This window comes from Drosophila guanche, unplaced genomic scaffold, assembly GCF_900245975.1.
Source record: "Drosophila guanche unplaced genomic scaffold, DGUA_6, whole genome shotgun sequence".
Lineage (NCBI taxonomy): Eukaryota > Metazoa > Arthropoda > Insecta > Diptera > Drosophilidae > Drosophila > Drosophila guanche.
The window spans coordinates 5,368,050-5,384,879 of record NW_022995752.1 but is presented as its reverse complement, the minus strand read 5'-3'; the positions used below and the strand labels follow the sequence as shown (position 1 = coordinate 5,384,879).

The 16,830-nt window shown below is 36.9% G+C and overlaps 2 protein-coding genes across 4 annotated transcripts in view; both read right to left on the bottom strand.

The window, feature by feature from the left end:
• Positions 1-5,895: 5,895 nt before the first annotated feature.
• LOC117588141 (choline/ethanolamine kinase) lies at positions 5,896-13,312 on the bottom strand. Of its 3 annotated transcripts, none has more exons than XM_034279234.1 (8): positions 9,665-9,824; positions 8,849-8,955; positions 8,427-8,787; positions 8,208-8,360; positions 7,758-8,143; positions 7,626-7,694; positions 6,918-7,347; positions 5,896-6,742 (listed from the first exon to the last, which is right to left on the bottom strand). In XM_034279234.1, exons 1-8 carry the CDS (start codon positions 9,794-9,796, stop codon positions 6,680-6,682), a joined length of 1,701 nt encoding a protein of 566 aa, XP_034135125.1. In that variant the 5' UTR covers positions 9,797-9,824; the 3' UTR covers positions 5,896-6,679. The 3 variants fall into 3 exon arrangements, with proteins under 3 accessions (XP_034135125.1, XP_034135126.1, XP_034135127.1); XM_034279235.1 differs by lacking the exon at positions 9,665-9,824 and adding an exon at positions 13,006-13,312 and having other exon boundaries at positions 6,602-6,742; XM_034279236.1 differs by lacking the exon at positions 5,896-6,742 and adding an exon at positions 7,421-7,482 and having other exon boundaries at positions 7,099-7,347; positions 9,665-9,830.
• LOC117588144 overlaps positions 13,164-16,830 on the bottom strand; it is a 7,882-nt gene continuing 4,215 nt past the window's right edge. The window contains exon 2 of the mRNA XM_034279239.1: positions 13,164-13,390. Within this exon, the coding sequence (XP_034135130.1) occupies positions 13,253-13,390 (138 nt within the window). The 3' untranslated portion in view covers positions 13,164-13,252. The remainder of the gene's footprint in view (positions 13,391-16,830) is intronic.

The window sequence follows — 16,830 nt, the reverse complement described above, 5'->3', positions numbered from 1 at the left end:
CACGATCCGATACAGTAGGTCCAATATCTATCGACACTTCGAAGGTAGGATGATAGCAGTCTTCAGGTATTTTTTTTTTTTTTAATATTAAAGTGGTATAATGTTAACTGTAAAACATTAACCAGCCAATTTAGTAGAATTTCAATGAATTTCTTTCACGTTCCAAAATATTGTTACATTTCTACATTGTTACAGTATAGTGAGCGGGAGTGCTCGTGTTAACAACGCTACGGTCGGATCCGAGACAAAACACAGATCAAGCAATCGACCCAAGGAGTTTTTTACATGGTTGACTTGAGACAGGGACAGGCCTAATAAGCCATCAATAAACTCATGTCGTGACATGGGCACAAGGTTGTTTGACTCGTTAACCGAAGACCAGCCAGTACCTGGCAGGTTGAAATCCCCAAAAACTATTAAATGGTCTTTATCAGATAGCGAGGAAGAAACAGTTTTTAAGGCAGACAAATGCTGCTCGTATATTATTACATCCGAAGTCGGTGGAATATACGAGCAAGTGACATAAATAGACTGGCCGGGAAGAATCAGTCTAACACATCTTGTCCGCTAGAGTACACAAAAGTAGTAAGGATATAGGACAGTGGTACTCGAGTATATTCTCACAAGGGGGCGCCACGTCGGAGAAAGTGGTTTATGAACTCGATATTCGAGTAAATTCTCACTACTTGGCGCTAGTGTTGCCTGCTATGGGATATTCAGCTTAGCAAGGATCCTTTACAGGTGTGTATATAGGATATGATGAGGTGCTCATTTAAACAAACCTTTTTTTAGTGTCCACCATTAACATTCCTATTAAGAAACAAATTCTTATAGGATATGTTACTTACATGATCATGCTAAAACACATACTTTTAGGATATTATTATATATTTTATTAACATTACATAGAGTTATAAGTGGAGACATAGCAACTGTGCCGAAAAATATTTTTTATTTGTTTTTTCTTTTCAAGTCGCTTTCGTAGTCTCGTGTATGTCTCTCTATGTTTATTCACAGAGTGTACGCTGAATACTCTAATGGAAAATATTTGCAACGCCAAGTCAATTGCGGTTATTCATTATTTGTATATGTACATATTTAGATGTTTATAACCGTTTATCCCTTTCGTCCTAAATGTATTTAAGAAATATATGAGCATAGAGGGATACACAAAATCAAAGTTTTTTTGGGGAAAGCTTCTTTATAAAGTATCAAGTTTGAAGGAAAGGTATGTGAGCTCAGAAGCAACACAAAAATGCCAAATGTCTCAAGCGCTAAAAATGGAAACGCATATGAAGTCGAGAATTGATACACGCATTGCCATACTTTATGTATGTGTCACCGCACACATTAAATTACGAAACAGAATTGAAAGGGAAAAACAAAACTATGTTTTTGCGAGTCGATTTGCGTTCAATGCTCAAGAGAGCCAAACGCCAAACTCTCTCAGCCGAAGGCTCTCTCATCAAAAGCCGAAGGCACTTGGAGCCAATCCACTATACTGATGAGGCAGCCAGTTTTTACTCCATTTTACCACTCTATTAGTTGTTTGCTTAGTGCTGCTATGCTTTTAATACGGCGCTTGTCACACTCTTGCAGTAATGGTGGGTGGTCCAAGCGAGGTTTTATCCGTGATTTTCGGGATCTATTAAAAACTCTTCACTTTTCTAGCTATTTGCTGTAATAGCATCCCCTTTTCACGATAAGATGCCATTTTTGTATGTTATTTTTTTAAGAAATATCGCCTTTTAAACATTCTTTCGAAAATAAAATAGTTATAAAAATGAAACACCACCACAATAAACTCAATTTAAATTTGGATTTGAGCTAAAACCCAAAAAAAATCAATGTATTTCTTACAACTTACAATTACAGTTCTTACAATCTGCAATCGGAAAGTCTCTATCGCTCTCGTTGGCTCTATATCGACTGTTCGCAAGAGCAAGTTGATGAGTAGAGAGCGCAATTTGAAGCATGGGGGAAAAACGGAGTTAAAACATTGATGGGTAACGGACACTTCAATGCATATGTATTTAAATACGTATTTACATTTACTCAGGGATTGTAATTATTATAAGTTTTATTAAAAAATGTACGATAATGATTAACTGTCAAGTTATATCGAAATACTCACAATATAATGATAAGTTTTAAGCTATTTTTTACTAATAAAAAATAAAAATCAACTTTCAATTTTGACTTATTCTCACGTAGTAAATGAAAAAAAAAACTATATTTATTTTTCATCAGTGAGACAAGACCAAACAATATAACTTTTAAACTAAAAAAAAAAATGTAACAAAAAAAAGGCTGCATCTGAGCTTAGACAACTGCTGTCCAACTTACGCAATGAATCTCTAGCTGCGTATCTGAGAAACTTAGACCCTAATTCCAGCAACAATGAATACAACCTATGGAGGGCGACTAAATACCTAAAGAAACCAGCTAAAAGAAACATAAATATTCGCAAAAACAACGGAACTTGGTGTAGGTCTAATAATGAACAAGCGGAAGCATTTGCACAACATCTGCACTCTGTGTTTCAGCCAAACGATATAAATAATTATACAACAGAGACTGAAGTAGAAAAATTCCTTGAGTCACCCTGCCAAATGAGCTTTCATATTAAAAGCATCAAATATGAAGAAGTTGTGACAGAAATCAAATGCTTGGCAATAAAAAAGCACCTGGCCCGGACAACATAGACGGTATCACTCTAAAAATTTTACCACCAAAATGCATTCGGTTTCTCACATTATATTTAACGCGATTCTCAGACTAAACCACTTTCCAAGTCAATGGAAATGTGCAGAGATCGTTATGATTCTAACGCCAAACAAAATAGAAACGGAATTGACATCATACCGTCCCATTAGTCTGTTGACAATATTCTCGAAAGTGTTTGAAAAAATACTATTGAAGAGAATGTTGCCAATTTTGGACGAACTTTCCATCCTTCCTGAATACCAATTCGGATTCAGGAAGGGTCACGGGACCCCTGAGCAATGTCAGAGGGTTATTAATGATATAATCTCGGCATTTGAAACAAAACATACTGCACTGCTGCATTTCTTGATGTTCAACAAGCGTTCGATCGAGTCTGGCACAAAGGTTTATTGTACAAGATAAAGAAATGGCTACCTGGTCCGTACTATTTATAAATCAAATCATATCTGACCAAAAGAGGATTTTACGTGCAGTGGAAAAACGATACATCATCCCTACTTCTCATCAACGCAGGCGTCCCACAAGGAAGCGTATTGGGACCAACTCTCTACACCCTATATACGGCCGACACGTCAGTCATATGTTGCATATGTCGTGCAACATATGCTGATGATACAGCCGTTTTAGCTACAAGCACATCATATATGAAGCTTCCGAACTCCTGCAGAGTGTGCTAAGCCTAATTGAAGACTGGTTCTTTCGATGGAAAATTAGAATTAACTCCCCGAAATCCGTCCAAATAGCGTTTTCATTAAGACCAGGTAACTGCCCAAATGTTACACTTAACGACTCACCAATTCCACAAAGTACCTGTGTGAAGTATCTCGGGTTTCATCTCTACCGCAGATTAACATGGAAAAACCACATTAAAGCAAAATGTCAACAACTTAGACTTAAAACACTAAAAGTGTCCTGGTTGATAAGTGGAAAATCAGAAACCACTTTGAAAAACAAAATTCGCCTCTACAACTCCATACTGAAGCCTGTTTGGACCTACGCTATACAGCTCTGGAAGACTGCTAGCAACTCAAATATTGAGATACTTCAACGTTACCAATCAAAAACTTTGCGACACATTGTCAATGCTCCGTTTTACGTATCTAATGCAAATATCCACAAAGATCTTAATATTCCAACCATTAAAGAAGAAATAAAGAAAACTAGTAAGAAATACATTGACAGACTTCACAATAACGAAAATAATAAATAATAATTTATTAGACAATAGCTGTAAGAAGAACAGTAAGAAGACTGAAAAGATACCACATTCTCGATCTCCCCGATAGATAAATCCAAAAAACTGAAAAGGTGTTATAATTAATAGCAGGGCTCATTGGAAAACTGTTATTTCTGTTAATTTAATATTATATAATATATATATTAAATATATATATATATATATATTATATATAATATTATATATTATAAATATAAAGAGAGGGAGAAAAAAAAAATATATTTCTCAGTGCAATTTATTTATATGTATTTATTTATTTATGTTTGTTTGTATATTCATTTATTTATATGAATTTATTTATTCTTTATTTAATTTTACAAAAAGCACATTCTGCAAAGACTCTGTGGATAGGTTGCACCTCAGATCGGAAAGCATTAATCTAAGTGCAAAACAGGCTCTTTCCACACTGACATGCGTGGCAGGAGCAGAATGAACAACTTTTGCCAATTGGAACAAATTTGGATATTGGTACTTTTTTTGTTCCCAATAATATTTGTATTCAAGTCTATTGGTTTTGAGCTATAATTGTCTATTTTGAGATACACTAGTTGCAAATTTTTGTCAATATTATCCTCTTCCACTTCGTCATCTGAAATCGTTCAGGAGAGAGCAGGTACTTGTTTCCTGGAAGTATTCTCTATTCTTTTCAATCTAAGTAAATACTATAAAATTATTATAAAATACGATAATTTTTTCAATTTTTACTTACGATGCTGTGTATATTGAATATCCTAAGCATAAGTCGTTTTAGATGAACCCTAGTGAGCAAGAGAGTTAAGGGAGTTTGCTGCAGTACTCTCCTTATTCTAGGTCCAAATAAATGCTTTACAAGACCACAGGATGTTCGATACAATGATTTCTCTCTGCTTTTGAGGCATTGGAGTAGGAGGGGGGTGTGGACATACGTCGTTGCGCTTACTGCAAGTTTTAGCTCCAACCAAAGCTTAACGAGAAGGGGCGTGTGAATTTTTTAAATACACTTGTAACAGTGTGAGCATACAGAAGTATGAATGCAACATTTGGTGGCTCTAGCTCTTATAGTCTCTGAGTACTAGGCGTTCATCAGGACGGACGGACAGACAGACAGACATGGCTCAATCGACTCGGCTATTGATTCTGATCAAGAATATATATACTTTATGGGGTCGGAAACGTTTCCTTCTGTGTGTTACATACATTCACTTTGTGCACAAATACAATATACCCTATTTACTCTTCGAGTACCGGGTTTAAAAAGTAGAATGCATGAACCCACCTGTATGACGGAGTTCTTAGAATCTGAACAATTTTCCTACGCGTTTGTAGAAATCTTTGACAGCGAGCTGCAGTGTACAATGGGGTGTGTTTTCATAACTCATAGCTAAATAAGTCACCAACAAAACAAGAACATGATCTCGAGACTGCATTAAATAGAAGAGATGATACTGACCGTTGAAGTGAGAAGCTTGAACTCGTTTTACAGTTTTGCTTGTCAGAGTAAAAAAAAACAAAAAAAAAAACATGTATTAACAATAAATTTGCATACCATGTACTGCTATTTCCATGTTTACACATTAATTTAATACAAGCAAGTCCCATGCGGCTTCGCTCGCAGATATTTAGGAAAGGGGATGTGTTAAAGTATGTTGTATCTTTGTAACACCTTTTCACACTACCATTAGAGGTAAAGTGAAATGCACACTGTTTTTTTTAATGTGGTGTCCCCTATAGCCCTATAGTCATATTCCCTTTGACGGTATTCGACTGCAATCTTTCCTAATTGCTAGTTTCTAGAATAGGTTTACTAATTCTTGTTATATTCTAGGGTAATTTTAAGATATTAAAGGTACAGCCAATACTTATCATCTGCCCTTTATAAATGCTACAAAACACAATATTAGTGTAGTTTCTAAAATATATATGTTTATTTATTTAAAAATATACGCAAAAAATATGAAAAAGACATTAAATATATTATGAGTTAATTCTATTAAGGGATATGTGGGGATAATACATAGGTAGAGGTACATAAAAACACATGTTTGTTGCCTGTCTATGCTGTAACTGCTATCAGACTGATAACCAGGCAGGCTCTCGGGGCTCATGAACAGAAGCAAAACGAATTAAGTAGAATTCCAAATAATACTTAGATTCGAAAGTACAATTATAATTTTTCGCTAAACACAAATTCGAATAAATAATAAATTCGAAAGGTTTTATAGAACCTGTGGGGCGTAAAAGCTTTATCCTAGGGTCCTAGAATTTAACCTGTGTGGGGTGGGGGAGTGCTGCCTGTAACACTTTCTATCGAATCTGTTTGTCGTGAGGGTTTTTGATCAGCCTTCAACAGTATTGCTAGTAAAATTGGTGTCGTATCATATCGTAATTTATCTGTTATCTGTCTGTCTCATGCAATAATCACAGCTTTAATTGGTATCATCTGACTCTTTTCCTTTCTCCTATCAGCATTAATCGATTCTAAGTCTCGCTAATTGTTCTAAACAAAAATAAGCTATTTAATTTAGTCCATTTAAGAGCTCTGGCATATCCATGTCTCTGCTCAAATTCATTCCTTGGGCTAGGGTGAAGAAGTACTGGGAGTAGGACTGGGACTGGAACTCTCCTAATTCTTTAAGGCCACTTAAGTACGTTTCTCTCTCGTTACAAGTGAAGATTGAAGATTAATTATGATGCATTTGATCCTTGATCACTGTTCCCTTGGTACCCTAACGCCTATCATTTGGCCAGATAGGCGGCCTTTAGTCTCTGATATTCCAGAATTCGAGCAATGCCGTACTCCTATAAAAAATGATAACGAATTTATTTAGTTATTTCTTATTTATTTGCAAAGTATTATTAAGCTCAGGAGTCATTACAAAGCGAGTAGCACACAATTTCAGTGCATTCATTCACTCTTTCATTTTGAAGGAGAGGGCTTATCGTTTGCATTGAATCCCTAGCCTCAAAAACTCACCCAATAACCAAATTCGATGGCTGATGTCACATTTATCACCGACCACAGGCTCCAAAATAGGTGCGACATCATCGTAAAGAATTGTATCTCAGCATCCACATTCTCTAGCTCTTGAACAGTGGGATTATAGTTCTCATCATCGTGATACTTCTTCATATAATTCACAATGAAATCGCGTTTCTGTTGAACGGTGGCATAATTTTTATTGTTATGATGAAAGTAGGGGAACTGCGGATTGGTATAGTCAAAGGTCCATTCGATGAAATGATTGGCCAAATCGTAGCCACGATAGTTATAGGCGCAGTACTCAAAGTCAATGATTATGAGATCCGGCTCATTGTCATTCGTAAAGCTGGTATCCAATGCAGAATCATCAGTAGTGTCCAACAGTTCGGGACCGGATAAGGACGAGGACGAACTGTGCGATTTGCTAGACATACGGGGGGGTTTTATAGGGTAAAGTTTAGTTTGGATTTAAATGTGAATATGTCAATATGGATAACCTGTATTGTGTTTGCTTTTGGCCAGCAAATAAAAATTGTATAACAGCAAAAATTGTCTCCTTCTAGAATTGTAGGGTAGATTTAATTTATACGGGCAAAATAATTCACGGAATAGGCCAATATATTGCAAAAGGAGTTAGTTATTTGTTAGAGCGGCCAACAACAAAATACATAGGTTAGCAACTCAATAAATTCGACTACTTACTTGGCCTCTGGCTCCGATAGATTGCTATTGCCATCCAAACTTTCGCCCAGTGTCTCGTCGAAATTTGATCTATAAAATATAAAATGTATTAACACGAAAACTCTCTGGACAAGCAATCAAATATTCTCAAACCTCAAGCTACTGATGGATTCACGTTGCGTGCGTTCGGGTGGAGTGACCTGACGCAGCAGTATGTTTCCTTCCTGCAGATCGTTGTGGCAAAACACCACAGGATAGTCCCCGCTATCGATCACCGATCGCAACCATGCAATCTCCTGCACATAGTCAATGGTACGCATCAATTCGCGTTGCTTCTGGAGCACTGCGGAGTCCGGTTTTGATTGCATTTTGCCCTTGACAATGCTCTCAAAGCTGGTCACCCAACGCTGCATGCAATTCCAGATCCAGTCCGGTTCCTTGGACATGGGTATATTCAGACTATGAATCTCACCCATTTTCTCAGCCACTTTCAGAAGTATGCGCTGTTCGGACAATTCGGCTGTGGCCAACGCACGTGCCTATAAATAATAGGAATATACTTTAATATTTGTATTAATTCCTATTTAATATTTTCTTGCATACCGGTAAATATTGCTCAATGCGTCCGCCGGGAAAGATGCCATGCAGTTTGGGTCCAAAATTGCGCTCACTGAGCAGGGCAAACACAACCGATTCGGTAATCATACTCTCCAGCGCATGATCCCCATGTGTTTGTCCATAAATACGCAACAGGACCTGAAAGATAATATAACTCGTTGTTCAATTTTGGACAGGGGTGTCGCTTTATGAGTATGGACCTACCTCACGCGGTTCCTGCTTGGGAGCATGCAATCGTTTCAATGAACTCGAATCGCCGCTATCGCTATCGAAGCGCTGACGTTTGTGCGCCTGCTTGGCGCTAGTCGCTGTGTTGTCATCGTCCGCAGTCACACTCACGGACTCGGATACATGCTCCACCTCAACCACATTGCGTGCAAAGACTGCGCTATTTTTGGGCACAACATTTGTGGCGCCACAGGCAACTATGACGTTGTCTTTGGCAACAACATTGCCATTTGCGTGTTGCTGCTGCTGTTCCAATAATCTCTGCTCCTCTGCAGCCTCATCCTCCTCATCCAAATCGGGCAGACTGACGTAATATAAAAAGTTGGAAAGACCGCCACTTAAACAGACAAGAAAAATATTGAGTTTGATTTAAGCAAAGATTTAAATGACACACACACCTGATGCGTTTCACCACCAAAGATTCTGGGGCTACGACCTTCCAGCGACCGGTTAGATAGTCCCGACAGATTCGTGCTGCCGCACTGCGAATTTCCTCAAGGGTTGCCTGTTGTTCAAAGAGAAATAAGATAGTACATAACAAGCCCCATATTGAGCAAAAAGAGAGATAGAGAACAGAGAGAGCAATTTGCATGCAAAATCGACAAAAAAAATTGTTTGGCCCTAGTGGGAATGGGGCAGGGGTACTGTACTAAATATACCTAAAATCCATTGTCGTGTGCTAAAATGCAAATGCAATTAGTGGCCCCCGACATCAGGGCATGACAAAGTATATTGATTTAAAAATAACCATGGTATTCTAAATAAAACTTCGCTTTAATTTTTATTGATTCAAGTGGGAAAGTGAGTGCAATGTAATTTTAAAATAAACACATTATTACAGTACTTAAGATAGTTTATAAGGTCATTATGGTGAAAGCTCTAGTATTTTTATGGAATACACGAGAATGTTGAATGGATAAAGGCTTAAAAAGTGTATTGCCACTTATGTAGTAACTAATATTAAACTAAAGTCAGTCTTCCATTGATAAGCTTCAGTTGGTGTATTTGTATGGAATATGAAATGTACTGTTTTAAAATGCATTAACATGCATTAACTAGCATATATGTATGTATCATGCGTATTCCTACAAATACTTGTATAAACGTGTTCTAAAACAGCTATAGCCAGTGATAATGTGTACTAAATCCATTTATTCCTATAATATGAGTACTCCCTCACAACGAACAACCATAAATAACAATAAAACACTTACATTTCGCTTAAAATGTTGCCAAATATTATCATATTTACAACGTTTACTTAGGCAACAGTTTTCAACAATTTCCTGCTGCTTCTCTTGGCAACGTTTTCGTGTTTTATTATTGCCACAACTTCGCTGTCTCATGCTACGCGTATTTTTGTATAGTTTAGACTCAGATATACAGTCGATTATACAGACACTATATAATATATAAATGTTTATTATATAATTCTGACAAAATAATTGTAAAGGCACACCACAACAGGAATATATGTGTAGATAGTAAGTATAGTATAAAACGGCAAAAGAGTATTTTCGATTTGATTTTCAACAGCGATTTGCTCTGTACAGCTGGGCAGACAAAAACAAACTGAGTCATCGCCATCGGCCATACAAGACATCGACCCAGAAACTACCTATAATACGAATATACATATGTACGCTCTTTCTCTCTGACTCTCTACCCCTCTCTCAACCCCTCTCTATCACTCACTCTCTCTCTCTCTCTCTCTCTCTCTCTCTCTGTGTACTTTCTATAGTGGTTGTTGCTGTTGCACCACTATTCATCCGTACAACCACCACCAGCCGGGCTGGCCTGAGCCGTATGCCACCCCCTCCGACGTGGCTGTCATAGTAAACATATGCTTCCTTATAGATCAGAGGTTCTTCCTCTACATTTATAAATGGTTTTTCTTATCCAAAAAGTACTCATTTATCATTTATGTGAAATATTTATTGAATTCTGTAAAATGCAAGAGTTTACTCTTACATTTTGGTTTTCTCTCAATGTTAGAAAATAATTTTCAAAGTGTAGGTAGTCCATCCGCATCTGAGATTTTCAACAGATGCCCAACGTTCGTTTGGCACCGAAAAATACCCTTGGCATCAGGTAGAAAATAGTCTGCAACGTGTCTGGTGGTGGTAACGGGTGACTGGGGCTGGGGTTTGGGCCATAATTGCTTGTAATTCTTTGTCATTGGCATTTGACAGATAAGATTAATATTTAACCAGGCACACGCACACACCTGTCGGTTGGGTGGCCATATAGTTGGCATATAAAAAATATATGTACAATACATAGACTTGTGGCAAAAGGTGGGGAAGTTTACATGGTCAAGTACACTCGATTATTGCATCTGTTAACAGGAAAATGGTTGAATATTTCCAAAGAACATTCAATAACGTTCGTTGAACCCATTTGTAGAGACTTAATAAGATACGAATTTCACATTGAATGAAGAAAGTTTTGTGGCATGTCTGGGCGAGTAATAATTCAACATTTTTTCAAAAGATAATATTGAAAATTTATGGGGTGCAACAAAATCCGTATTAAATCCTTCTTTAGTAAACTCAATTCAAAAACCTATTTATTTCCGAGAATTTGTAAGAATATCTTCAAGAATTTGTATCCGAAAACCAAACAAACATTTATCTCATATGATCCAGTTTCAGAGGCCGCTGCAACTCGCGACTAATCCATGGAATTTTCCATGCAACATGAAAATATTCCATTGGACTTCTATTTACAAGATTTGACGCACAGTTGAGGCGCTGCTGCTGAACACAAAACCTCTTATCATGTTTTAATTGCCGTTTCGTTTTGAATAAATTCAGTGGAGGCCATAACATACTTGTGTATGATCACCAACTAATCAAATAAAGTAAATTAATAGCTAAATAAACATTGGGGTAATATTGCAATAGTAAAGATTGCTACAATTATTATATGTCTCATTCAGAGTTTTGTTCTGCAAATGAAATTTTGCAAAGAAAATTGTGCTTTAATTGGCTGTTCTGGAGCCTTATCATACGCATACATCGTTGTGTAGTTATCAGCAAACTATAACACAAACAACTTAAATCATTTAACACTATGCGCTGCAATAAATAGTTGCGAAAATGTATATTGCCCAACTTTAATACTGAGTTATGCTTCATTTCAATTACTGATACAATTCCTTTCAACGGAGTTCTTGGGTACTTCTCGGGAATGTATTCATGTATAGCATATGTATGTATAGTTTTTACATATGTAGGTCACTTTTTTAAGCCGATAGCTCGAATAGCCAACATTAATTTTATTAGATTATGCATTTTACCTACTTCCTTGCCTTAAATACTTTCCTGGCAGTTATATATTCATTTTGTGGTGGCAATAAATCGTTAATTTGTCGTTTAATCTGTATAGCACACCGAAACCTTCCAACTATTACGTAAATTTGCAGAGTACGTTAAGAGAGAGGGAGACCATGTAATACGATGAGTGGGGCATGCAATATTATGAATTGTAGTATTCTTAATTGCTGATCACATGATAGTTATAACAAGTACTAATATGATACTAATAAAAATATTATTATAATCAAAATGAAATGGGTTGATTTTATTTTCTATATTTTCCATTTAATGCTAACGAGGCACACAGGAGATTATGAACGCATTTGAAAACGCCCGTTTCGTAAGTACCCCAGCTGTTCCAGGTATTATTGTGACAAATTCACATTCAAATTACCTGTCAATGACAGATATAATTTTACCTGAAAACAATTATGAAATGAGCAACAGAGCGATTATACCCGCAACACGTGACGCGATGACTTTGTCTAACCGCAACAATGTTGTCGGAATGGGTTTTACTTCTCGTAAATCTACAATCTACTCGTAGTCAGACCTGTACACCCACTTTTGATCACAGAAAAATTCACGTAGTACAAAAAACTGCGGGAGCTTATTACTGATAAGCCCAAAACCCTCGTCAAGTTGTATATTTTTTTTCAAAAGGAGGGTGGTCTGGCGTCAATGTACGAATAAGCAATCGGCCAATGGCGATAAGGAATGTTTCTGAACGATTGTGGATTTCCAGAGGGGAACGCGCAAAATCAACGTGTTCTCATTCCTTATAAATGAAAGAAAACTTAAGTAATTTGCAAAGAATACATACTCCTAAAATCAGGGCGGTTAAGGAGGTTTAAAGTACAAAGTATCATACCATGATAAACATAATTTAGATGTTAGATAAAAATGGTAAGAAAGTAAGTTTTAGCAATTACGGACAACGAAAAAGATGGTCAAATATGAGAATACATGAATATTTTCTAAGGTATCAAAATTTCGCAACAATCTATCAAAATGCACACCAGACTCTGCATACGCAAAAGATCTACATACAGCCCCACAACAACACCGGTCAAGGTACGAAAGGTGTGGAAAACGTCAGCAAAACACACACTGAAGCGACGAAACAGACACACCAAAACGCATATAGATAAAATCGACGCCTTTGACTTTTGCCGCCCGCTTACTAATTTCGCAAGCTTTACTTATTTCTCAATCTTTAATCTTTTGTTTCTTACCGTTTGCAAGTTGCTGGACATCTTCTGCTGCCACCTCTTGTCCTCTTTTCTTTGCAATGTTTATCTTATTTGCCAATTCCGGTACGCACGCTGTCTGTCGATAGTCAACACGCGCCTGGCTAACAAAAGCACTTCAAGTGTTCGGTCGTTCTCTTTGACGTCACTCTTGATATTTAGTATGGTACACGGGTAACAATAAAGTTATACTAACTACGTTTATAAGCGAGTATTCAGTTTCAGTTTTCTGTTAACGGTTTCTTTTCACAGGGGGTCTCCTTTTCCACGTCCACTCACGAGTACGCTTTATTTTCGACTGTGACTTGTTGATCGCTGCCTTTAACTCACACACAAAAAGCTTTCTAAAAGCTTCTGAGTAAATCGCTCTCTTTTAGCGGTTCTTTGCTATCTTATCAGATTTATTTAATATGATTTTAGCCTTTGGCTTGTTTTTGCCCGGGAGACGGCTCAAGGCTGATTGCTGTGGCACTCTTTTTGTATTAATATATGTTTTGTTAGACCTGAAAAATACCAAAATTATTTGTACTGTCTTTTCTGTTTCAAAATGTTTCGGAATATCAAATATAGAATTTTGATTTTTTGATATGAGCTTAATGAAGTTTACATACCATTCACAAAACAGCATCAGCATTATTAAACTTAATTTTAAATTGCGTTGTAGAATATTATTAACTTGGAACCAGTTTTTGTTTTTGTTTTTTTTTATTACAATGTATTAACATACAGTTGTGTTGGCCCCTTTCTAGGTCAAAGACGTTCAATTGCGTTTCAAAATTATGAGCTCTGTCGCTAGAGGTTTCTTCTATAAAACATTCATGAGAAGCGGCACGAACGCACTGGTATCATACAACCATACAGTATATATTAAGTAGCTGTATCATTTCGACCAAGTAATATGCACGCACTGATAAAATGTTTTCTGGGTGTTCAGTTTTGAAGGGTTATATTCGATTAAAATTGAAATTAATTTAGAAAGAAGAGCAAATGGTAAATAGTATCGATATATGTACTTATCGATGAGATTAACATGGCTAGAAACATTGCTGTCTTTGGTTAACAGCGCCACTAACCAAAAAATATATACTATTTGGTTAGTGACAGCGCTACGCCATTTAACAGTCTCCTAACAGTTTGGGCGTTAACAATGGTGGTGCACAAGAAGTAATTGAAATCGCACAACCAACAAAACTTGTATCTATTTTAGTAGTTATAGAAATTCCATTCTGTACAAAAAAATTAATTTAAAAAACTTGTTTTAAAAATATTCCATTCAATGGATAAAGAAAAGGAACAAGGAAGTCTTGACATCCTCAGTGAGCAGGGCTGGATTTTAGAATGTTTGGAATGGCGCTGATTGAAGCTTTTTGAATACAGTACTTTCAAGATCCAAGATACGTACAAGCGACAGCACCGACAGGATGTGCTCGTCCGGGTTGTGGCGACTCCATTTGTATACCGCTTGAAAGATATTCAGTTCGTTGGCAATGAAAGTTCAAGGTCCAAGGGCTTGTTCAAGTGATTCCTTTATAGTATTATGAAGGTATCGTGTTCTATCACCTCGGCCCCAGTGATGCCCATGAAATTAAGGGATTTCTTGATCAGTTCTGCAAGTTTCGATCGGCGCGCTGTATCCAGGATTGTACACACGGTGCAGACGAGCAGATGCTCACGCAGATGTTCGGTTATTGACGAATCGGCTTCCAACAAGCAATACAAATTGGCCGAACTGAGCACTTGGAAGACGACATACACCTTCAGTGCGGATATGAGCAGAAAGCCCAAGTAAATATTGCCGAGGATTATCTTGTATGCTTCCAAGAGGACCGCCGGCAGCCTTATCTAGTGTTGTTTCGACACGGACATGCCACCATAGAGCATGGCACGGAAGTATTCACTGCGCATCGACAAGATATCCATGTAAAGGCGGTCCATGGTGTGCACCCGAGCAGGCTCGATCGGGTAGGCCAAAGAGGCGGGGCTTTTCTATTTCGAGTCTGGGGTTGCCTGTAGGTGTTTTCCTGTATTTTCTAACTTTGTTTTTTTGTTTTTTTTTTTTTTTGAGTGTTTAAGTTACCGCTCTACCCTTGGGTAGAGGGGAATTATTTGGCAGCCCGCCTTTACAAGGGGGAAATCGCCACGTCGAAATATGTAACTTGTTACAGTTTTGCTCCAATACTTACCTGGCGTAGAGGTTATTGTTTTTTTTTCCTTCAGCGAAGTTCATGTTGAAGTTCATGCAATGTTCATGGGTATCGATATATCGATTAGTCGGCTTATTTCATTTTCTGAAAATGATTATGAGACATATTAAATATTTTAATATTTGGTTTTAGTTTTTGACAACACAATTAATTATTCAAAGAATTATATGCACTTTGTTGGTATTATTAATCAAAAAGCTAACGGACAAATACATTTCATTGCTCGCTCCCATCAACGCAATTGTGAGCATAAAAAAGTGTGCAGAGCGCTCTTACGAACGGACTGAGATGCGCAAAATTTGCATGACTCCAAAAAATATTTAAAGTATTTGATCCCGAAAACGCATTGATAACGCTTTAGCTATTATGCCGGGTATTTATTGCACAAGCTGCTTAAAAAGTACGACTGCGATAAATGCTCTAGTCTTTTAAAATCCGACGAGGTCCGTTCTTCTTCTGAGTATTTGATACTCAATAAAAATTTTGGCTATGTCAGCAGCAGTTTAAAACTTAAAGCTCCTTCTGAAGATTTTTTTACATTAGTTAAAACTCATTTTGATATTTTTAGTAAGCAATTCGAGACAAAGTCTCACCAATTCAATTTAAAAAGAAACATAGTCAAAAAATGTATAATAATAACTTCTAAAATAGATATATATGCAGACTGGTTCAAATTTTCCGATCCGTGTTTTGCACACCGAAATCATCTGCTTAATCAGTTTGTTTTGATTTTGATTAGGAAAAATTGTAAATGGCTAACGGACAAAATGATAGGCAGTCAAAATACAAAGTCATACGAGAAGAAAATCCGATCTTCCATCGGTAGCTAAAATGAGCGGCAACTTAATGTATGTACATATGTATGTACAATTGTAGATAAATGTATATAAATGATGTATATATATTTTATGTATGTATATAAATTTGTAAATTTGTTTGTATTTATAATTTATAGATAAGATAATCGTTACTTTATTGTGCACAAATTTAAACACACATAGTATGTTACGAACCTGTTTTGGTGTTGGGGCAAGGCCGGCTAGCCAGTCATCCCAGGGCTGAGTTCTTCCCAGGCCCCCAGGTCGCACAACAAACCAACTGTTCGGACATCTCGAACAAATATCAAAAGCAAACGATAATTCAAAACAATGCATCGGACTTTACTCTACATCTAACGGACAAACATCTCTCCAACACAGACGTGGACAAGTCTGAGGTGCCGATGGTCTAGCTCCTACGTACTCTACCTGAGATGCGACTCAGAATACCTCAGATCTCCTTCCCAAGTGTGGCGGACTTTCTCCATCTCGCCGTTGTGGTCCCCTTTCCCCCCCATACTAAACACACTAGCACTTCATTTTAAACGTTATAATATTTAAACCAAAAACTTAACACATACTTAACTAAAAATCCCTATACTAATGTCTCGTGGCGCGTCCGCCTATTCCCGACTCTTCAACTTAAATTAATGGGTGGGAATAATCACAAAAATAATAAATATAAATAATAAAATAAATATAAATACAAATACTACATTTATATTACATTAATATGGTCGGTAAATATATGTGGGGTGGCTAATTAATTGAATATTAATTAATATAGA